This window comes from Ursus maritimus, unplaced genomic scaffold (assembly GCF_017311325.1).
Source record: "Ursus maritimus isolate PB19 unplaced genomic scaffold, ASM1731132v1 scaffold_2, whole genome shotgun sequence".
Classification (NCBI taxonomy): domain Eukaryota; kingdom Metazoa; phylum Chordata; class Mammalia; order Carnivora; family Ursidae; genus Ursus; species Ursus maritimus.
Window position 1 is genome coordinate 29,475,255 of NW_024424452.1, and position 23,653 is coordinate 29,498,907.

Below are 23,653 nucleotides of genomic sequence, written 5' to 3' on the forward strand. Positions count from 1 at the left end.
CCAGCACCTCCAGGAAGGGGGTGAGTCACTAGCTCCAAGCCTCAGGGAAGGTACACTTGACCTGGACTTATGGGCAGCTAATTGACATGGAATTGACTTGGGCACCTCAGCACACCTCTCTCCATTTGTGCTCATTTCACATACCTCCAGGAAGCCCCACACATCCTGGCCATATTCATCAGACTCTTGAAAGCATAGTAACAATTCACAAGAAAGGAGGGAAAATGGAATTGGTGCCAGCCAACAGAGGAAAAAAATATATAAGCCAATTTAAAAACAAATCAGTCTGGCGTGGGGAGGGGTGGGCTGCTAACTGTATTCAATTCACAAATTCCAACTCTAATTCAAATTATATGTAGTTTAAGGAACTAGATTATCTTTCAAGAGATTGAATGCACCAGCCTGCCAAACTGGAAACATTGTATAATTTCATGGCCTGTTACATACGCTAAAAAAAATATGAATTCTGATTCTTGTTCTTTATTTTGTTGTAAGGGATTATATTATGAAGTCGGATCCAGAAACTCAATGGAATGAATTTTCAATTAAGTTACTAATGTGGATTCAATTAAATTTATTTCTCAATAACCAAAGAAATAGAAGCTTCACGAACATGTTGGCAAAGAAATGAAGTCAGAGCTACTACCTTCTATTCTTTACAATCCTCCCAGGGCTCCTGGGCACCTAGGCCATTGAATCTGCGGACTTAAAGGCCCTTCCATTCGCTCACGTAACCTATATTAAATCCTTGGGGCACCTGGGTGGCTCAATCGGGTAAGTGTCCAACCTTAATTTTGGCTCAGGTCATGACCTCGGGGTGGTGAGATCAAGTCCACATCAGGCTCTACACTGAGTGTGGAATCTGCTCAAGATTCTCTGCCCCTCTCCCTTGGGCCCTCCCACCCCACTTATGCTAGCACTCTCCTGTGCCCCCTCCCCACAAAAATAATAATAAATCCTGAACTCCTCCTAGGTACCAGACACTACTGTTCTAGGCTCTGAGGATACAAAGACACAGCACAGTCTCTGCCCCACCACATTTGCACAGTTCTAGCAGAGGGAGATACACAAAGATGCTAACCGGACCATTTCAGTTGATGGGAACTCTGAAGAAAATAAAACCAGATGAGGTGGTAGGTGAAGACACAGCCGAACAGGCTTAGACTCTTGGGCCTGAATGGAGGTAACCTTGGAGTTATGACCTGGATGTGACAGACACAGCAGACTAGGCAGAGGGACCCAGTGCAAAGTCCCTGAGGCCATCACCATCTGGCTCAACCTTGCCTAACTTCAGGCATTTCCTGTTCCACTCACCTCCACACCTGCAGTAATAATACTCCAAGGGCTTATTGCTCTGTGGGCGGTAAAATATTTTCATACCCATTATTTCATTAGCTCCTCCCATCAACATTATTTCATACAGGTGAGGCAGGTATTATCTCCATTTTACACCTAAAGAAACAGGCTAAAGACATTTCAGAGACAGTACATGAGTACATAATAAGCAGCATTGTAAGACTACATAATTAACAACACAGGTACTCCAGCCCTACCCAACCCCAAACTGATCCAAAGTAGATTCCAGATACACCCCATACCAAAGCAAACATGCTTATTCTGAGACAAATGTCCTCTCCTTCCCATACCCCACCTTTACTCAAGTTGTCCATCTATATCAGAAAACCCTAACATAGTGTCAGCAAATACACTGCACTCGTACATTTACTCTCCTTCTGTGCTCATGACGGACATCACTAATCCATCCCAGCATTCTGGGTGACCACTGCCAAAGATCAAAGCTGGCCCCCCACAGGAAGGAAGACTAATTGGCATCCCAAATCTAACACCTGTCCTCAACAACACTATTTGGTTTCTAGCTCCTACCTTGGCTCCCCTGCACCTAGCTCAGTGTCTGGTATGCACGCTCCATAAATGCTTTTTCATTGGTAGGGAAGTGACTAATTAATCTTGAGCCGTGAGTCCCAGAACACTCCCCTACATTGAAACAACCCTCTTTCCTAGGCATATGTCACTCTTAAATATGAGATGTGTATATGCTAGTCTCTCTACACATTCACACAGGCACACATTTAAGGGCTTCCTGAAAGCCGGGATACCTAACAAAACCATCTAAATTCCAGTAACCAAAACAGGCATGGCAAAATGGAGCCCAACCAAAGTCCTATCTCAGGGGAAAAACCCAAAACCCCAGGCTGTGTTTAGAGTTCTCCACAATAAACCACAGCCTGGACGCACCTGGGTGGCTCAGTCAGTTAAGCATCTGCCTTCGGCTCAGGTCATGATCCCAGGGTCCTAGTACTGAACCCCATGCGTCGGGCTCCCTGCTCAGTGGGGAGTCTGCTTCTCCCTCTCCCTCTTCCCCTCCTCCCTGCTCATGCTCTGTCTCTCTTTCAAATAAACAAAATCATTTTTAAAAACATAATAAAAATAAAAATACTTTTTAAAAAAAAAGAGAACATCCTGTATCTTTAAACAAATCATCTGCAAATATAATAATTGAATCAACAATCCCCGTTACTTTACTTGGCTCTAATGCACAAGTCAGGGGCTGCCCTACCAACTCTAGATAATATCTGGCCCCTAAAGGGAATGGAATGCAGGTGAACAGCACAAACCCAGTCCCCAAGGTTTGGATTACATCATCAGTATTACCTTCTAGATGCAGACAGGTCACAACCAACCTAACACAGCAGAAAACCCAGGGGGAGTACTAATCCTATAACTAATTCATTATGATGACTACCTTGCCGAAGGCCATGCTATTTATCGCCGTTCCCATGTCCCCTCTCACTTCCCCATTGGACCTGAGCTTATACCTACTGGTCACTCAAGACTTAGCTCAAGGGTCCCCTCTACCAGGAAGCCTTCCTGAGTGCTTCCTCATTCTGAACTTCTTTCTACTGCAGCCCTTGACCAACCTCTCTGTTAGTGATCTGCTTTAGAGATGCCCCCTCTTGCTGACCTGAGCTCCCACACAACAGGGATGGTACCTCACTCATCTTCATTGTCCCAGCACCTAGCACAATGCCTGGCTGCTATGGTAATGGTGACCAAAATGGTCCCTCCCCTGGGGGCATTCAGAACACAGACTTGATGGATATTTAGGGGACAGATGCATCTCCAGACATCTTGTACAATCTGTAATCTGAACCCAGGTCAGTTAGGACTAGTGAATCCAGCAGAACACACTTGTGCAACCACAGGCTCCTACACCCCTTTAGCACATGTGGGCACACTATAGGCACTAATTTATAACCTTGTCACCCTAAGGTTTCCGTTTCTTCTCATCTTTACTCAGTTATATGATCATTCCTGCAAAGTGAAAGGGACAGCTACGCTGTGGGATTCTTTCTTTTCTCAGCTTGGTCTCTCCTGTTTCCCAGAATGCTCTCTGTGAGATGCCTCCGGGCACCGCTATGGTGGGTCAGCTGCCTCCACGGCATTTCATCACAGCTAACTACCACTGTGAGTCGGTGAACGTCGCATGTTTGTGATTAAGTGGGGGGACGAAACAGCGAATGTTTTCATTTGTTTTAAAAGCACCACTCAAGGGACGCCTTGGAGGCTTGGTCGGTGAAGCATCTGCCTTTGGCTCAGGTCATGATCCCAGGGTCCTGGGATCGAGTCCCTCATCGGGCTCCCTGCTCAGTGGGGAGCCTGCTTCTCCCTCTGCCTGCTGCTCCCCCTCTTTGTACTCTCTCTCTCTCTGGCAAATAAATAAATAAATAAAATCTTTCCCCAAAAAATTTTTTAATAAATAAAATCACTAGTCAAGAAAATCACTTCAAGTTTTTATGCATACAACTGCTGACCAGATGAATGGATAAATAAAATGTGGTATTTCGAGACCATAGAATACTACTCAGCAATACTAGGACTTATGTACTGACACACACTTCGACAAAGATGAGCCTTGAAAATATTATGGTAACAGAAAGCAGTCAGGCCCAAAAAGCCACATGTTGTAGGATTCCATGAAATGTTGAGAAAACGTAAACATTTAGAAACCAAAAGTCAATTAGTGGTTGCCTAAGGCTGGAATTGGGGATTAATTGTAAACTGGCACAATAGAAAATAGGCATAATGAAAATGTTCTAAAACTGGGTGTGTTATTGGTTGCACAACTCTATAAATTTACTTTAAAAAAATCACTTCAGGGGGCGCCTGCGTGGCACAGTTGCTTAAGCAAATGACTCCTGGTTTCCACTCTAGGTCGTCAGATCGAGCCCCACGCTGGGCTCTGCACTCAGTGTGGAGTCTGCTTAAGACTCCTCCCCCACCCCGCCTCGTGCACACCCTCACTGTATACTCACAAGAGGTAGATTTTTATGGTATGTAAATGAGACTTCAATAAAGCTGTTAAAAATAAAAATTAGGGCGCCTGGGTGGCTTGGTTCGTTAGGCATCTGCCTTAGGCTCAGGTCATGATCCCAGGGTCCTGGGATCAAGCCCCACATGGTGCTCCCTGCTCAGCTGGGAGTCTGCTTCTCTCTCTCCCTTTGCCTGCTGCTCCCCCTGCTCGTGCTCTCTGTCTCTCAAATAAATATATAAAATCTTTTTAAAAATTAAAATTTAAAATTAAAAAAAAAAACTAGAGCACCTGAGTGGCAGAGTCAGTTAAGCATCCAACTCTTGGTTTCCAACTGGGTGGTGATCTCAAGGTCTGAGATCGAGCCTCAGGTTGGGGCTGGCACTCAGTGGGAAATCTGCTTGGGATTCTCTCTCCCTGTCCCTCTGCCCCTCCCACCGCAGTTGATCGCAGCATGCTCTCTCCCTCTCTCTTTCTCAAATAAATAAGTCTTTAAAAAAAAAAAAAAACCGCCCTCAAGATGCTCAGCAAAGCCTGATAAAGGAATGAAGGAATGGAAAATTAAATACCTTGCTCCTGCTGAATTTAAAACTATCTACCAACACCAGCACAGCTGGACGCCACGTGAGCTTAACTAGTTTACTGCTGAAATTCTGCAAGCATTGGTTTTCCTGAGCTTTGACCTATATTTCAAGACTCCTTATCCTGCCACATTAATCTATAATAAGATTCTTAAGAATCCTGTACCTTTTTATGGCAAATGTTAGAACAACTGACAGGATCAGCAATAAAAGCTGCATTTGTACGAATGACATCAAATTAACCTTATAAAGAGGGCATATTTCAAAGTGCTCCTTTCACTACGTTATAGGAACCTTTTGGGGAAAACCAAGTACATCATGAAAATGGACCAGATTATCCTCATGTGGAAAGTGCCGATGTCACCTGGAATGGAGTCAACTGTACCCATAAAAATCAGCCAATTAACAGCATCAGACATATCTCAGACTTAGGACAATACAGTCACCACTAGCCGTGCTACAGCATGGCACCCTTTTGCAATGGGCCATGCTCTACATTTATGTATAATAAATTAAGTTTTCCAAAGGTTCGCATCCTTCAACCTGTAAATTTTCCTGGCAGATACCAATCCTCGACAGGAATCTACTAGTCAGGTAAAGATTTAGGAATGAACACACTGAAAATGACATCATCTACATCTGGGGAAAGTTAAAAACCACTAAAGATCTGACACTTGGGGAACTGGTTCAACAAACAATAGCACAGCTTATAACTGAATACTATTTAGCCCTTAAAACTCACACCAAGAGGGGCGCCTGGGTGGCACAGCGGTTAAGCGTCTGCCTCGGCTCAGGGCGTGATCCCGGCGTTACGGGATCGAGCCCCACATCAGGCTCCTCCGCTAGGAGCCTGCTTCTTCCTCTCCCACTCCCCCTGCTTGTGTTCCCTCTCTCGCTGGCTGTCTCTATCTCTGTTGAATAAATAAATAAATAAAATCTTTAAAAAAAAAAAAAAAACTCACACCAAGAGCTTATAATGAAAACCTACAAGTTTATAACATAAAATGAAAAATAAGCAGGATATGAAACTATATATTAAGTATGCCCTCAACTATGCTAAAAAGAAAAAAATCCTAAAGGGAATTATGTAAAAACATTAAGAGCCACTTGGTAAAAGAATTGCTGGTGATGTCTTTCTTAGCTTTATGCTTTTCAGAACTCAGCTTCTTTCCAACAAGCATTAAAGTGTATTCATGTCTCAAGAACCAGAAATACTGCCACCTTAAGCTACAACAAATGGAGAAATACAATTTAAGAGTTATGCTGAGGGATGTCTGGGTGGTTCCGTCTGTTAAGTGTCTGCCTTCGACTCAGGTCATGATCTCAGGGTCCTGGGATCAAGTCCCACATTGGGCTCCCTGCTTAGCAGGGAGTCTGCTTCTTCCTCTCCTGCTCCCCCTGCCTGTGCTCGTTCTCTCTCTCTCTCTCTCTCCCTCTGACAAATAAATAAATAGAATCTTTTTTTTAATTTTAAAAATAAATAAAAAATAAAAGTTATGGTGAGGAAAAAGCATACAACTATTTTAAATGCTTATAGTGAACTTGAAATAGCATTTTTAAAAGCTTAGATTAAAAAATAAACAAATTTTTAAAAATAAATAAAAAGCTTAGATTATAATGTTAAGCCAAAAAAAGCAGATCTACAAAGATGTGTTTCTAACCCACAAATAAAAAATATTGTTATAAATGAAACTATAACATTAAAATTTGATTTTTTTAAGTAAACAAAACAGGGCAAGGGAATTCCATTTACAATAGTAACAGAAGTAAAATAAATCTACTTTTACTTTTATTTTTTTTAAGATTTTTATTTATTTGACAGAGAGAGACAGCAAGAACGCGAACACAAGCCAGGGGAGTGTGAGAGGGAGAAGCAGGCTTCCCGCTGAGCAGGGAGCCCGATTCAGGGCTCGATCCCAGCACCCTAGGATCATAACCTGAGCCGAAGGTAGACGCTTAACGGCTGAGCCACACAGGCACCCCCCTCCCTTTTTTTAAGACTTTTATTTATTTATTTGACAGAGAGTGACAGCAAGAGAGGGAACACAAGCAAGGGAAGTGTGAGAGGGAGAAACAGGAATAAATCTGCTTTTAAACAAGAAAGATAGAAATCCTATACAAAGAAAAGCATAATATTTTCTTAAAAGGTATAAAGGTCAAAATAAATAGAAATACCATTTTCCTAAATAACATTCATAAATAAAAATGTCATTAATTAATGTATAAATTAATCATGTATACATCAATTAATGTATAAATTGAATACAACTCCAATAATAATCCCAAGGATTATAATAATAATTCCAAGGAAGGATGTGGCACAGTGTGGTTTTGGGTGCAGGGATAAATATATTGATGGAGTATGGGAAAACCCCTTATAAAAAATCCAAATAAATATGGAAATATTAAATATAATAATAATAGCACTTCAATTCAGATGGGCAGAATGGGCTATTTAAGCAGGGGCAATGACACACGTGGCCGGTTACAGGGCTGAAAGAAAAGAAGAATAAACCTGTGTCTCAAACTCCAGACAGAACAAAATTCCAGATGGATCAAGATAAAGAAAAATATAAATGGGAAAAAATAAAACTGTAAAAATAATAGAGAAAAATACAGAAGAACCTCAGGACAGGATACTCTAAAACTAAAATTTTAAAGTTTCATTCAGGGCGCCAGGATGGCTCGGTCAGTTAAGCATCTGACTCTTGGTCTCAGCTCAGGTCTTGATCTCAGGGTCATGGGTTCAAACCCCATGTTGGGCTCCACACTGGGCATGGAGCCTACTTACAAGAAATAGGTTCATCTAATTAACTGCATAAGATTCTTGAATTTCTAGATGGCAAAAAATATAAACATGGTAAAACAATAAATAATATACTGAAGAAAATACTTATAGCACATGTAACTGAAAAAGGATTAAAAGCCATCATACATGGAGAGTTTCTACAAATGGGTAAGGGAAAGACAAACAACTCAAATAATAATAAACTTTTCAAGTCAACAAACAAATCATGAAAGGAGGAAATATGGGCCACTAAACAGATGAAAAGATATTCAGTCTCACCAGTGGCCAGGAAAGTGTCACAGTACTAAGATACCAATTCAGGACTATCAATTTTATAACCAATCACACACAGATCAAGCACGAGTATATGTAAATGAGCACTGTTGGGAATATAAATGTGAATTGCTACATCTTTCTGCAAAATGGGACAGTAAAATTTTTTTTAATTTTTTTATTAATAGCAACAAATAAAAAAATTTTTTTTTTGTTTACTTATTTTTGCAAGAGAGAGAGCACGCACAAGAGGGGAGAGGAGCAGAGGGAGAAGCAGACTCCACGCTGAGCAGAGAGCCCAACACAGAACTCGATCCCAGGGCCCTGGGATCATGACCCGAGCCAAAGGCAGATGCTTTAACTGACTGAGCCACCCAGGCGCCCTAGACAGTACAATTTTTTTAAATGCCCATATACTTTGATTCAGAAATCCTACTTCTAGGAATGTATCCTATAAAAATAAAAGCACTACTAATTTTAAAAATGAGCAAAAAGCATAAACAGACATTTCACCAAAGGGGATATATGCATACAAGTATGGGAAAATATGTTCAACGTCATTAGGGAAATGCAAATTAAAACCACCATAAGATATGATTGCACACCTATAAGAATGGCTAAAATAGGCAAACATGACAATACCAAACGCTGGCAAGAATGCAGAGGAACCGGATCACTCGCACGTTGTTGGTAGGAATGTAAATGGTACAGCCAGTCTGGAAAAAACTTTAGCAGTTTCTTATAAAACTAAATATGCAAATACCATCCACCCAACAATTGCACTCCCAGTGACTATCTCAGAAAAATGAAAACATTATGTTCCCACAAAAAACCTGTACATGAATGTTTACAGCAGCATTATTTGCAGTAGCCAAAAACTGAAACAAGCCAGATGTCCTTCAGTGAATTCATGAAGAGACAGAGTTTGGTCCCTCCACACCACAGAATACTACTCACAACAGAAAGGCACACACGCTGCTGATACATGCAACAACATGGGTGGATCTCATGGGAATCACTGAGTGGGCAAAAAACCCAATCCCAAAAGGTAACACACTGTGTGGTTCTGCTAATGTCATGTTCTCGAAGTGACAAAATTATAGAACTGAGGGGCAGATTGGTGTTTGCCAGGAGTTAAGGTGGAGAAGGAGGGAACAGGAGGGAGGGAGGGAGGGATGGTATAAAAGGAAGGATCCTGTGACAATGAAACTATTCTATTATCAGACTGTGGTGATGGACAGGTGTCCCTACACAGTGATCATCCTGCACAGAACTAAACACACACACACACACACACACACACACACACACAAATAAATATAAGTAAACCTAGGGAAATCTGAAATACTGTCCTAGGGTTCTATAAGATATTATTACTAAGGGAAACTGGGGAAAAGGGAAACTGGCTTTTTCTATATTATTTCTTACAAATGTATATGAATCTACAATTATCTCAAAATCAAAAGTTTAAATAAACCAATATAAAAAGACTAGCAGGCAAAGATATATGTGTGTGTGTGGCTGTGTGTGTGTATATATATATATATATGTATATATATATATATATATACACAAATACTTTTATTGAAGCACTGTTTACAATAGCAAAAGCAAAGACAGAGCAAGAAACAACTTGAATATCCATTAACAGGAAAATAGTAAATAAGTTACAGTACCTCCACACTACAAAATATTACAGAGACATTTAAAAAGAATGAGACAACGTATCTAATCAACCCTAAGAAGCACCACCTTCTCCCCCACACACACCTTTGAAATCCAGCTGTGCCTCATAATTGATGAAATTATACAAATAAAATTGACATTGGTCATGAAGATGCCATTGACAGTAAGCTGCACCATTCTGTTAACTACTGACCTTGAACAATCTCCATAATACACGGCCAGGTTTAAAAACAAAAACAACTGGGCGCCTGGGTGGCTCAGTCAGTTAAGCATCCGACTCTTGATTTCAGTTCAGGTCATAATCTCAGGTCATAATCTCCATAAATGGAGCCATATGTCAGGTTCTGTGCTGGGCATGGAGCCTGCTTAAGGTTCTCCCTCTCTCTCCCTCTCTTTCTGCCCCTCCCCACCCCTTACCCCCATTCACATGCTCATTATATTATATATAAATATATTATATTATATATAAACATATATATTATATATAAACATAATATATTTATATATATTATATTATATATAAATTTATAGACTAATATAAATTTGTGAGGGTGTAGGAGAAAGAGGAGTGGGTTCCAGTAATCATGTTCTCTCAATAATTTGCACCTTCTACCATTATTTGAGTAGAATTAAGCATCCCTGAAGATTCATGTAAATTCATCTACGGCAAGGATCATGAGGGCTGGGGCCGAGGCCCCACATCCCAGTGTGACAGCACCAGCGTGCAGGGGCCCTCTCCTGACTCCTTCCTGTGCCAGGGGTCCCAGCACCTGAGAAGCAAGCCAGCCTGGTGCTCTCAATTAGTGCTGCTTGCTGTGGCCCAGAGCATGCTCTCTCTGTGCTAAGTAAGTGAAATGGAAGTAAAGAACCAAATAGCCCAGAAATAATGCCCAGAGTTAAAGAACCAAAAAGATCTGTGAGAAAGATGGCAACCATCTAGGAGAAACTAAAATTGGCTTCAGTTTTATCCCATAGGCCATACAAAAATAAATTCCAGGTGGATTAAAGGCTTAACTATAAACAATAAAAATCTTACAAGAAATTTTTAAAAATACAGTATGCATAATCTAATATTGGGAAGATCTTTTTAAAACACCGAAAACCTATGGGGCACCTGGGTGGCTCTGTTGGTTAAGCGTCTGCCTTCAGCTCAGGTCATGATCCAGGCCCTACATCTGGCTCCCTGCTGAGCAGAGAGCCTGCTTCTCACTCTGCCTGCTTCTCCCTCTCCCTCTGCCTGCTGCTCCCCCTCCTTGTGCTCCCTCTCTCTGTCTCTCTGTCAAATGAATAAATAAAATCTTTAAAAAAACAAACACTGAAAACCTAGAAACTGGTAGGTAGGCATATGGGTACGTAAAAAGATATTTAATCATGTAAAAAATTTTTAAATGTGGTAGTATAATAGATACTGTTATCTGTGCTTACAATGATAATGGACAGATATGAAAAAATACTTACAAAGCAGAAAACAGATGAAACGTTAATTAATTATAATAATTTACAAAGAGCTCTCACAAACTGACAAGGGGACAAATAATCCAGTAAGAAAATGTATAATATGAAGGAGTTTTAAACAAAACAGTAAAGCCAAATAGCCAAAACATATTCAAGGGGAAAAAAAAGATACTGAAATTCACTACCAATCAAGGAAATGCAAATTAAAGTGAGTCTGAGCCATCACCATTCTTTTTTGTTTTCTTAAGATTTATTTATTTATTTGAGAGAGAGAGTGTATGCAAGGTAGGGGTTGGAGCAGAGGGAAAGGGAGACAGAATCTCAAGCAGACTCCACACTGAGTGCAGAGCCTGACCCAAGGCTTTATCTCAAGACCCTGAGACCACAACCTGAACCTAAACCAAGAGTCGAATGCTTAACGGATTGAGCCACGCAGGCTTTCACCCATCACACGTACAAAACTTCAAAACAACACTCACAACTACAGTAAGTAGGAAAGAGAAGGGTAGTCTCAGGCACTGCCAGCAGAAATTTTTAGAAAGATACCTGATCATAATAATTATTAAAAATAAACACATATTGGGGCACCTGGATGGCTCAGTTGATTAAGCATCTGACTTCAACTCAGGTCATGATCTCAGAGTCCTGGGATAGAGCCCTGCATAGGGCTGGGCGCTCAGCAGGGAGACTGCTTGTCCCTCCCCACCTCTCTCCGCCCCTCCCCCCAACTCATACTCTGTTTCTCTGTCTCTCTGATCAAATAAATAAAATCTCTTAAGAAAAATAAAGTAAGGGGCACCTGAGTGGCTCAGTCGGTTAAGCGTCTGCCTTTGGCTCAGGTCATGATCCCAGGGACCTGGGATCGAGCCCCACATCGGGCTCCCTGTTCAGTGGGGAGCCTGCCTCTCCCTCTCCTTCTGCTGCTCCCCCTGCTTGTGCTTTCTCTCGCTCTCTCTCCCACTCTCTGTCAAAAACATAAATATTTTTTTAATTATTTAAAAAAAGAAAAAGAAAATGAATAAAAAAATAAACACATATTGGGACACGTGGGTGGTTCAGTCAGTTAAGTGTCCAACTCTTGATCTCAGCTCAGGTTTTGATCTCAGGGTTGTGAGTTCAAGGCCTACATTGGGCTCCACACGGGACGCGGAGCCTACTTAAAAAAATAAATCAATTAATTAAATAAAATAAAAACACGTATTCTCGGGGTGCCTGGGTGGCTCAGTCAGTTAAACGTCTGCCTGGGATCGAGCCCTACGTCAGGCTGCCTGCTCAGTGAGGTGTCTGCTTCTCCCTCTCCTTCCTGTTCGTGCTTTCTCTCTCTCTCAAATAAATAAAATCTTTAAAAAACGAACAAAAAAACACATATTCTCTTTGACCCAGCAACCCAACTCCTAGAAATCTATGCCAAGGAAATAAAATCCTCACTATGTAAGTAAAGAAGCTCAAGGGTGTCTGTTGTTTCATTGTCCACGGTAGTGAACACTGGACACGAAGTTGCTCTTACCTCATAGGAAACTGTCTGCACATATGCACCATGAGATATAATGCAACCTCTTAAAAACAATTATTAGATTTACAAAATTAAAAATAATTAACACAATTACTAGAACCTTAACTTGGAAAGGTTTTGACAGGATTGTACCAAGAGAGAAAACGCAGATATGGAACATTATTTAGCATTCAATTTTTGTAAAACAATGGGAATAAAATCTCAGTGTGTGTGTGTGTGTGTGTGTACACACATCGGTGTGTTACTTGTAAAAATTTTATGAACATGGAGAAAATCACTGGTCATGAATATAAGGTACTCAGGGGGAAGGAAAAGAAGACATAATGGAGAAAAAAGAAGCCAAAAAAAACGTTGACAAAGAACCAGAAAAAATTCAAACCTGGGAGCAGTGAAAACTCACAAGGCAGTAGTTTTCAAGGCATTGGAAGTGTGAAGGTTTGAGGGTGGCAGACAGGCATGTAAAAAGAAATCAAATAAATGTTCTACCAGAGGAGCCAGAAATGAAAAAAATAACCAATTCTTCAATGGGTTAAATCACAATTTCTGACCAGTCTCAAAAGTGACTAATATCAGCACAGGCACTGTCTTCTCTGGGGCAGACAGACCTCCAGCTCTTCGTCCAGATGCAAACATGGCCTGGGATTCTCTGGGCAGATACGGAACTTCAAAATCAGGAACAGGAGCTGGCGGCCGGGAAGGAATCAGCTGAAGGAGCTGCTTTGATCCAACGGGAAAAAGAGAATGGAGAAAACACAAGTCCCTAGATGCAGAAGGAGTGAGTCAATGGGAAACGAGGAAACACAGAAGTGACGCTAAGCCAGGGGCCCACGGGCTCTCAAAGCTTGGTTGGAGCCCATAGCCTGGAAGAAAGAAAACTCCACACCAAAGCTTGCTTTAAAACAAACAAAACAAAATTTAAAACAACACACAATTGCTCTGATTTCTGACCACATCTTAGAGCCAGAGAACTGAAGTCTCATCCTCCGTGTCTCATCATCCATGTCCTGTCAGCCCGTCCGGCTTTTCAAGGCTCAGTCACAAGGCTTCTCGATCCCTCCGTCTCTCCTCCCAACCACCTCCACTCAGCCCTCCTGCCCAGTGCACAGAGCCACCCTCGCTGCTCCCCAGGCCCCCTCTCACCCCACCCAGCCCCCCGCACCTCTTCCAGAAATGCAACTCTGACTATGCTGTTATACTTCTTTGTTTTTCCCCCACCCATACTACACTTTGCCATGGCACATGGGACATGACACGATTTTAGGAGGAACAGAGATGAACGTGTTTATGTTATCATTTCAATGCATCAAGAAAGACTATAGTCAGCCATCAGTCTTTGATTTCACTTATGACAAGACCAGAGTAGACAGGGCCTTCACCTTCCACCACAAGCCAACATCTGGCTCAGATGGTATACAGAAATGGCAAAAACTGTGAAAATGGAATGCAAACAGCCACAGTTTAAGAAATGATACCTTACGGGGCACCCGGTGGCTCAGTCTGTTAAGTGTCTGCCTTCAGCTCAGGTCATGACCTCAGGGTCCTGGGGTGAAGCCTCCCTGCATCAGGTTCCCTGCTCAGGGGAGTCTGATTGTCCCTCTGCCCCTCCCCCTGCTCATGCTCTTGAGCGCTCTCTCTCTCTCTCTCTCAAATAAGTAAAACCAAGGGAGGGAGGAAAGGAGGGAGACCCTAATGGGTAAAGTTCAAACACTTTTCCGTGACAGTAAGAGAGGAACCTCCTGACTTTCCAGACCATCTCCCAACACATACAACACATCTACAATCCCATTTTCTCACACCTCCCTACACTGTCCCACTTGCTACTCCTGCTGCCTGGAATTCCCATCCTACCCATCTGACCACTAAAGACCCCACACCCACCTCTCACGTGTGGACTATGTAATTCTTACTACAGGCCATGATGACTATCCCCAATTTACACACCCATGTCCTGGACTCCATTCTGATTTCCCTGGGACAGCAACCAACTCACCCAGTTTGTATCCCCAATGCCAACACAGTGATCTACAAACAGACATCTGTTGGATGGAGGGATTAATGAGCAATGAGTCTCGCCTTTAGTTTCCAAGTTAGCCAAAACCCTGGTATGACTAGTCATAGAAAGAAAACACACTGAGTTTAGTAAGTTGCAACCGGCTATGCCAAGCAAACACCGTGACATCTAAGGAAGTGGGGCTGTGATCATCATCTCACTTTCCAGATGGTACGACAGAGGCCTGGAGAAGCTAAGTAGGTCCAAAATTACACAGCTGGTAATTGGTGATTTGTGGCTGGGTTGGACATCTGACATCACAGTTCATACTTCATGCTCACCTCTACCATCTCTCCACCATCAGGGACAGTGATGACGAGGATGATGGCGATGATGATGCTTACATATTGTTTCCCATGGGCCAAGCACTATTTTCCATAGCTATCAATATAAGCAATATAAATATTTATTAAAAATCAGACGTGGAAATGTGCTCAGATTTGCTGAATGCCCTAGGGCTCCCCAGTAGCTAAAAATAATCTTTTTCCAAAAAGAAATCAATTCATTTGATCAATACAGTAAAATGAAAGAATATGCAATGTGGAAAAAAAAAGAATATGCAATGTGGAACTATCTCCTACATATCGTCAAGGTGGAAATGAAGTACTCAGGATAGGGAGGAGAGATAATCCAATTAATGAACCCCAAGATCTTTTGCAGGATGAGAAGCATTAGAATATCCAGTCGACACCTCCAACTAATAGGTTGGTAAGAAACTATGACAAACTGAAGACGAAAATCACATGATGAACATCCCGAGACATTTAAAAGAGGAAAAGGAATGCCTGGAAAAGCCATCTGGTTTCACAAGTGTCCAGGGGAATACATATGACAGTTTTCAACTATGCTAAGAATGACATTAGGGAACAACAAAGGGCAGCTGGCTTCGTATTGCAGCTTCCTGCAGAGTTCAGAATGTTTCTAATCCCTCACAGGTACAGAGAAACCACCAAACCAATCACTGTTCCCTGGCAAGCTTTGAAAGGAGGGGAAATGCTCCGCTCTTCTTCTGACATACTCACCAAAAGGGTCACAAAAATGTACAATTCCTAAACGTCCTGAGACGAATAGCCAAAGCCAACTATTGCCTCCCTGTAACGGCAGAGAGACCCGGTATGCAGAGCATATTCACCAAGTGTCAAGACAAAACTGCAGTGACAATAACAATAGCTAACAATTTCTGGAAACTTACTAGCCACCAGGCACTGTTAGAAAGGCTCCACGTAACCTAACTCACAACTCTACCACATCAATGTGATAGCAACCGTACCCGTTTACAGATGAGGACACTGGGCCATGAGAAAGTCAAAACTTGCCCGCAGACCAACATGACTTGGGACTGGCAACACCAAGGCTCAAACTCTGAGCTCCGAATCCCACACGCCTTCTGCCGCCCCGCAGCTGGGGCTGCTGTTTATGATTCCAAGGCGAAGCTTCCAGATTGTGCTGGGTAATTCCACGTGGGAAGAAGATGCTTCTGAGGGACAATAACGTATCTAGCCCTTGAGGTAACCTCCAGTGCCTGCTGAGTTCTTCCGCCATTATTTCTAGAAACCAAGGTATTTAAAAAACACGTTACAGCCTCCCATCGCCCGGCATGACTGACAGTCCACGGAATAATTTTAATGAAGCACAAGAATGGGTCTTTGTTCTTAGGGGAACACAGAGCACGAGAACAACTCCAAGAGAGAGGGATGAGAAACGCATGCATTTCGGGGCCCAGCGACTGCCCCCACTTCCTCCTGGGGAGGTTTCTATGGACAAACGCTGATGAAACAAGCCCTGCCTCTAATTTCCCTTCATTTCAATGGTGCTGGACACTCTCCACGAGGACTGGTGCATGCTGCTGTGTAATCTCAAAGATCAGTTCTCCCTCCCACACATTCACGCTTTGCATCTGGTACGAGCCCAACAGCACTGGATAGCGTGGGGACCCAAACGCCACACAAAGCTTCAGACTGGCTCCTTGCCAGACTCCAGTCCTTCACAAACGGCTGGGCAACTTTTGTTACACCTGAGGATAGATACCGTTATTTACCTGTCCTGAGTTTGACTTATTTTTCCACGTAAAGAAGCCAGTTTTAAAAGGGAAAACTATCGTTATTGCAAATAGAAAGCCAGCATCATGCGCCCTACAGAGTAAATATAAATGCAATTAAATTAAAGTATTAAATTCTGTCTCTGCCACTCTGCCAGAGGAAGACTGAGCCTGAAGCCTCTGTTTAAAGAGGAGGAGGGGGCTGCTGGGGACATACTAGTTTGAAATGGAGGATACTGTTGTTTTTGTAGGTCAAAAGGATCAAATATTAGCAATTTCATTTAATTCAACCTAACTATTAATACCAAACCAAGTCTCACCACCAGTATCACCGAGACTGAAAAAGAAAAGGCGAACCACTGAGCCACTAGGCAACTAAAAGGAATCTAATGCCATGACATTTAACGCTTAAAAACATGTTAGGCACTCGCAGTGATACAAATGTCTCATTTGAGGAAACTGTGTGTTAGAAAAACAGGAGGCAGTGAAGTGTCAGAGAATGAGGACCACAGTAGGAATACAAAGTCTGTCTCCAGTCCTACTCCACTACCCACAAACCACATGACCCACCCAACCAAATCTGTGCGCCCAGCACCAGTGTGTACTAGATACTAAGTTAATGCTGCATAAATGACCAACCTCCGAGTTTCTACACTGGTAAAAGTAGGGAAATCATCCCCTCTCCTGCTTGTCTATACCTCAGGGTCACTGCAAGGATCAAATGAGACCGATGATATAGACACGAACATTGTTAAACCACAGAGTACTGTCACACGAAAGACTGTCACTATAATACAGTAGAAACAGAGGACAGCTGCTGAGCACTGTGGGCAGCCCATGTTCATAATAGACCCCTTCATCACAGCACCCAGACTGCATTTGAAGGTTTATTTCTTCCTCACTGGATCCTGTCTTGGGATGGTGAACCCAAGTAGACATCTTGCACTGAGCAAGCCAGTAGAGTCCCAGGAAGCTCCTTCCGCCAAATCCTTCTGCTGGTGGCCAAGAGGGGACATGTGACCTGAGACTGGCCAATCAGGTGCTTCCTCCCTGAAACGTCCATCCTGAGCAGAATGAGAGAGTCACTCCAGCAGCAGAACCTTAACTAGACCACCATTCCTGTTAGAAGACCATTTCTGGGCCCCTGTTTCAGCTTAGGAGGCTTCCAAAGTTGTCTTGACTCCTTCCTGTTTCCAAACCTGGCCTGTCATCAACTCTATAAGCTCACAACTTCCTCAACTCGAGTCGATTTCCCCTGCTTGTTACCAAAGAGCCTTGGCAGAAACAGCTGTGTACCATCCTTCCAAAGCTTCCTACTGATGTTCATCCAACCAGCTGGAATCTAGCTGTCACCATAGGCCAACACTCCCAGTCATGCCTAGAACTGTGCCTAAGACAGTAAATTTAAAATGGCATTCAAAGATAACATTTGGCCTTTTAAGAAAAAAAAATCCGGGGCGCCTGGGTGGCACAGCGGTTAAGCGTCTGCCTTCGACTCAGGGCGTGATCCTGGCGTTATGGGATCGAGCCCCACATCAGGCTCTTCCACTATGAGCCTGCTTCTTCCTCTCCCACTGCCCCTGCTTGTGTTCCCTTTCTCGCTGGCTGTCTCTATCTCTGTCAAATAAATAAATAAAATCTTTAAAAAAAAAAAAAAAAGAAAAAAAATCCCTTCCAATTATCCATTATGCATTAACAGACACTGGTTCTTAGCTTCCTGCAGGAAAATGAGGGAAGAGACACATCTAAGGAGCTCCACCTTGCAAATGTGACTGAGAACTATACCTGGAGTTACACAGAAAGAAATCTTCCATCTTCAATTGTTCCTCTTAGAGCAAGAGAGAACGTTGATAAGGCTCACTAATTCACATTTGCCCTTCCCTTCTATTTGCAGACTACTATCTCCATCAGTAGGCAGCATGGGCAGGGGTCACAGCTGAGTGATGACTGTCCCCACCAGACTTCATTCCCTATGGAGTGAAATTAACACCTACATGGCTGGCACTTTTACACACAGTATCTGACTTAATCCTCCCAACCAGCAAGGTAGATGCAATTCTCATCACCTTTTCCAATGTGTGGGTTTTCCCCACACCACTAAGCAATTCTGACACCAGCTGGGTGTCCTACAACTCAACTCAATTCTGACACCATCTACCCAGAGACAGCATTAGATCCCACAGGTGAAGGTCTCAGTTCTACAAGACTGCACACATCCCCCCCTACTTCCGATGCTGGTCTCAAGCCCAGATTATCACCTGTACTTCTGACTGACTGGCTATGTATCTCGAAGATTCCCACGACCTCTTCTGTAGGTTAATATGCCAGAGTGGCTCACAGAACTCAAAGAAGCATTTTACTTACTAGATTACCAGTTTATAATACTCAGGAACAGCCAGGTGGAAGAGATGTGTAGGGCCAGGTAAGGGAAAAGAACACGGAGCTTCATGCCCTCCCCAGGAACATCTCTCTCCCTGTGCCTCCACATGTTCACTGACCTGGAAGCTCTCCGAACCCCATCCTTTTGGGGTTCTTATGGAGGCTTCATTACCTAGGTGGGATAGATTAAATCATTAGCCTTTGGCAACTGAACTCCTTCTCCAACCCCTCTCCTCTGCCCAGTGATGGGGGGGCTGGGAAAGTTCCAACCCTCTAATCATAGAATTGGTTCTCCTGGCAACAGGCCCCAACCTTTGGGACTTTTTAAAAGTCACTGCATTAACATAACAGAAGACACCTTTATGGCTCTTATCACTTTGAGAATTCCAGGGGTTTCACAGCTTGGTGACAAGAATGACCAAGAACAAATATAAATACCTCGTGATCCATGGTATAGAGCAAGGAAAACAGATACAGACGACCAGCACTTGGTGGGGTGGGTGGGGGGAGAATTGGTATCAAGGATCTGAAGATTTCCCTGAAAATTATTAAAAGGCTTTAAAAAGAAACAAAACAAAAACAGAAAAGGACAGGCCAGGGTCGCTGGAGCAAAGAGCAAGGCTGTGTTAGGGATGTGAGTCTTTTTCCACAAAGCAAAGAGAAGCCAGGGGAAGGTTCTCCATGGGGGAGTGACGGGAAGGCATCTGCATTCTGCAGAAGTCTCTCTGTACAGAGGAAGCAGGACAAGAAGGAAGACAGAGTCAGTCTATGGCAGCCATCCTGGGGGAGACGTGGTGACTGGGACAAGGTGACAGCAGGGGAGCTGGAGAGAAGAGAATACATTTGAGATCACTTCTGGTGCTGGACCATTTGTCAGGGGTGGAGAAGAAAAGGACTCATCTATCTTTTCAGACCCCAAAACAAAATGTTCACAGACTTTCCCTCTTGAGGTTAAGCTTTCTCACAGAATAAGGACAATGATGTGGCCTTTCCGATGTGAAGGTGATGCCACCTTTACCCAAACTTATTTCAAAGATAAGACCAAGACTGTTATTGAGAAGGCACTGTCCAGGTGAGGGAAAAATTATTTTTTTTTAAACCCAGCTTCGAAACCAACAAAATCACGAAATGTACTATAGCACGGGAAGAACAGACTTTGGAGCCCTAGAAACTAGGGTCCCTTGCAAGTTTCACTTTCTCAGATGTGTAACCTAGGCTGGTTTATCCTACCTCTCTGAGTCTTTGCTTATCGGTAAAGAAGGAGTAACACCACCACTCCTCCTCCTCCAGGTGCTGTCCTGCAGACGAAGCATCAACATGAATCATGAGCGGCAGGAAGCAGTAACTATTATTATTAATATAAAGCGGCATATACTCCTTCCAGCCAGAAAGGACAGCTCTCACTGAAGGAATTCACTTTCTAACTTCTACTAAAACATATTATTGTACCCAATAAAAATCTTAGTAGTACATTAATCTAACATTGAGAGATGGATTCTCTCTGTCAGGAAAAGAACTGGACAATCATGGGGGGAAAAAAAGAACAAGTGAGGAAGAAGTCCTGAGTCCACATACCCACACACAGCCACACGGATGCACACACGAACACGCTCGTGTGCGCACACACAGGCCGTCCAGGATGGGATGGAGAGCTGCATTATTGCTTAGTAAGCCTCCCAGATGATTCTGATGCAGGTAGACCTTGCATCCCCAAATCAGGACGCTTGTGCTGATCAGGCCCAGGCCCCATAGTAGAGCCTCGTGAAAAACTGAAGTAATCAGCGGGCTAATGATCTGATGCCACAGTGTATATACTGAGAAGCCAATGTGTGACAGGCATGAAATGTCCGTGCAAAACACTGAGAGGTACACACTACAGGAGTCGCCCCTCTGCCCTCAAGGCTCATAAGCCTCGTGGTGGCACAGCTATGTAAACACCTGACTACGGCACAATGCAGTGCACACGCTCACCCGGACGGCGAGTCTTTCCTGAGCACCTTCTCCATGCTTCCAGGCACCGGGGATACATGAGTGAGTAAGACAGCAAACATCCCTGCCCGCACAGAGCTGACATTATGACACGGAGACAGAAATCAACAAAATAAAAAAATCTAACGTACAGTCTGTTGGTTGGTGCTAAGTGTTAGAGAGAAAAACTAGAGGAAAAAAAGGGACAGAAAAAGGGAGGGGTACAGTTTTAAATCTGCACCAGTTCAAACAGCCCCCCACAGCTCTATTAAAATTTAGCACAATGTGCTTTGCTCGCAGCTAGTAAAGCAGCGGAGACGCGGGTCTGAAAGGACAGACGGGACTGGCTCTGCTGGGCGGGGTGGGGGCCGCCGCCAGGCTCCAGAATGAGATGAATGCTGAGCAAGTGAGTTCCCTTCCCTTCCCTTCCTTTGCGGGAATGCGCCTCCTGCCACCATGAATCAGCCCTGGATGACTTCACAAAGCAAATGCCTGTGTGTCCCTTACCTTTGCCAAAACATTTCCGTCTCCTCCCAGTCAATGTGAGAAGCTTATGCAATTACATCAGCCCTTCGTGGGTCATGAAGGTCAATTGCAAATTTTAGGGTTTTTTTTTTTTAATTATAAAAGAAACACATGATCGCAGTATAAAATATGAAAAATATCAGAAAATATAAGGATTCCCAATATCCTCAACCCCAGGATTACCTCTGTTCACATTCTGGTACGTTTTTCACCAGAGTGGTGGTTTAACATGCTAGCATCACTCTGCATCCGTATAATTTTCTATCTTACTCTTTTTATTTTAACTACATATATAATTGGTAAATTACTACATGTGCATTCCTCTGCTTAAAACAAATGTTGTACGGACATCAATTTTAATGGCTACGTAACATTCCGTCCTACAAACGCACTGCACTTTATCAGCCATCTCCCACCTGTTGAGCATTTAGATTTCTGAGCTGCCATTGTGATCAATTACCCTGAAAATAACTATGCAGAAGGGTATTTCAGGTAATTCCCTCAGAATGGACTACTAGAGGGAAGGAGTATCACAGGAAGCTGCAAATACTCTAGACAGGTCTACAGATCACCCAAACTGAATCACCGCACCACTGCACAGGCAGAATACAGAAGCTAGTCATCTCTGGCCGCCTTTCTGGTCCTGACAGTAAATGGTTTTAGGAGAGACATGTGGGGCGCCTGGGTGGCTCAGTCTTTAAGCGTCTGCCTTTGGCTCAGGGTGTGATCCCGGCGTTGTGGGATCAGGCCCCGCATCAGGCTCCTCCGCTGGGAGCCTGCTTCTTCTTCTCCCACTCCCCCTGCTTGTGTTCCCTCTCTCGCTGGCTGTCTCTCTGTCAAATAAATAAATAAAATCTTTACAAAAAAAAAAAAGAAGAGACATGTTTACCTGCTGTCGGAATCCGAGGCGATCTCCTTTCTCCCTCCAAAGCGGATCTGGCACTGCACGGAAAAAGAAGCCAGTGAGATCGGCAGTTGGGATGGGACACTCAGACGTCACAAACAGCCCACACAGGCTTTCAGGATCCTGGGACACACGGGACCAGGAACCCCAGGTGCCCTGGGTGTCAAGCCAAGATGTGAGATGTGGACACCCCAGCCTTCTAGCCACCGCTTACAGGAAGCCCTTATCTGCCACTTCTACAGAGGGGAGCCTTGTGGGAAAACAACACCAACAGGAAAACAAAAGCACACAGCCTTGTGCAGATGATCCAGGAAGCTTCTTCTGTGTGTCAGCAGCTGGCTATCTGAACACAGAGCTCCCAAGGGGACAACAAAAACTTACACAAATCTGTGATGATGGGTGCCTTTGGAAAGGGCTCCAAAGTTGTTAAGCCTGCCTATAAAATTATGGCAGCATGGGGGCGCCTGGGTGGTGCAGTCGTTAAGCGTCTGCCTTCGGCTCAGGGCGCGATCCCAGCGTTCTGGGATCAGGCCCCACATCAGGCTCCTCCGCTGGGAACCTGCTTCTTCCTCTCCCACTCCCCCTGCTTGTGTTCCCTCTCTCGCTGGCTGTCTCTCTCTCTGTCAAATAAATAAATAAAATCTTAAAAAAAAAAAAATTATGGCAGCATGATTCAAGCTTCAACCATGTCATCCGACTGTGCCAAATGACATTTTACCCAGGGTGGGTACAAATAAAAGCAAACCATTCTTTCCTCTTTAATGGTGGTAAAAAAAAAAAAAATAGATAACATAAAATTTACCATTTTAACCATTTTTAGTTATATACCATTCAATTCACAATACAGTGCCAACATCAGCAGTAGCCACTACTGTCTTTTAAAGGTGTGGAATCTCCACTGTGGGTAGCAGGCTTGCAAGATTCCAGAACTTACTCTCCAAAGAATGAATGAATGAATGAATGAATGAATGAATGAATGATTTTAAATGATAGATTTGTCAAAACTCATAGAACTGCACACTTAAAATTAGTGTATTTTATTTTATGCCTCAGTTATACCTCAGTAAGATTGACTTTCAAAAGGCCTATGTACAATACTTTCATCCCCCCCAAATCATAACAACAATAGTAACAGCAGCTCTGGGCATAGGCTCCAATTTATT

General features: G+C 43.2%; 1 protein-coding gene across 2 annotated transcripts in view; it reads right to left on the reverse strand.

Moving 5' to 3' along the window:
* Nucleotides 1–23,653, reverse strand: part of SNX29 (sorting nexin 29) — a 511,108-nt gene that overhangs the window by 468,249 nt on the left and 19,206 nt on the right. For both annotated transcript variants that reach the window (XM_040635311.1, XM_040635312.1), the window contains exon 3: nt 22,476–22,528. In XM_040635311.1, the coding sequence (XP_040491245.1) occupies nt 22,476–22,528 (53 nt within the window). The remainder of the gene's footprint in view (nt 1–22,475; nt 22,529–23,653) is intronic.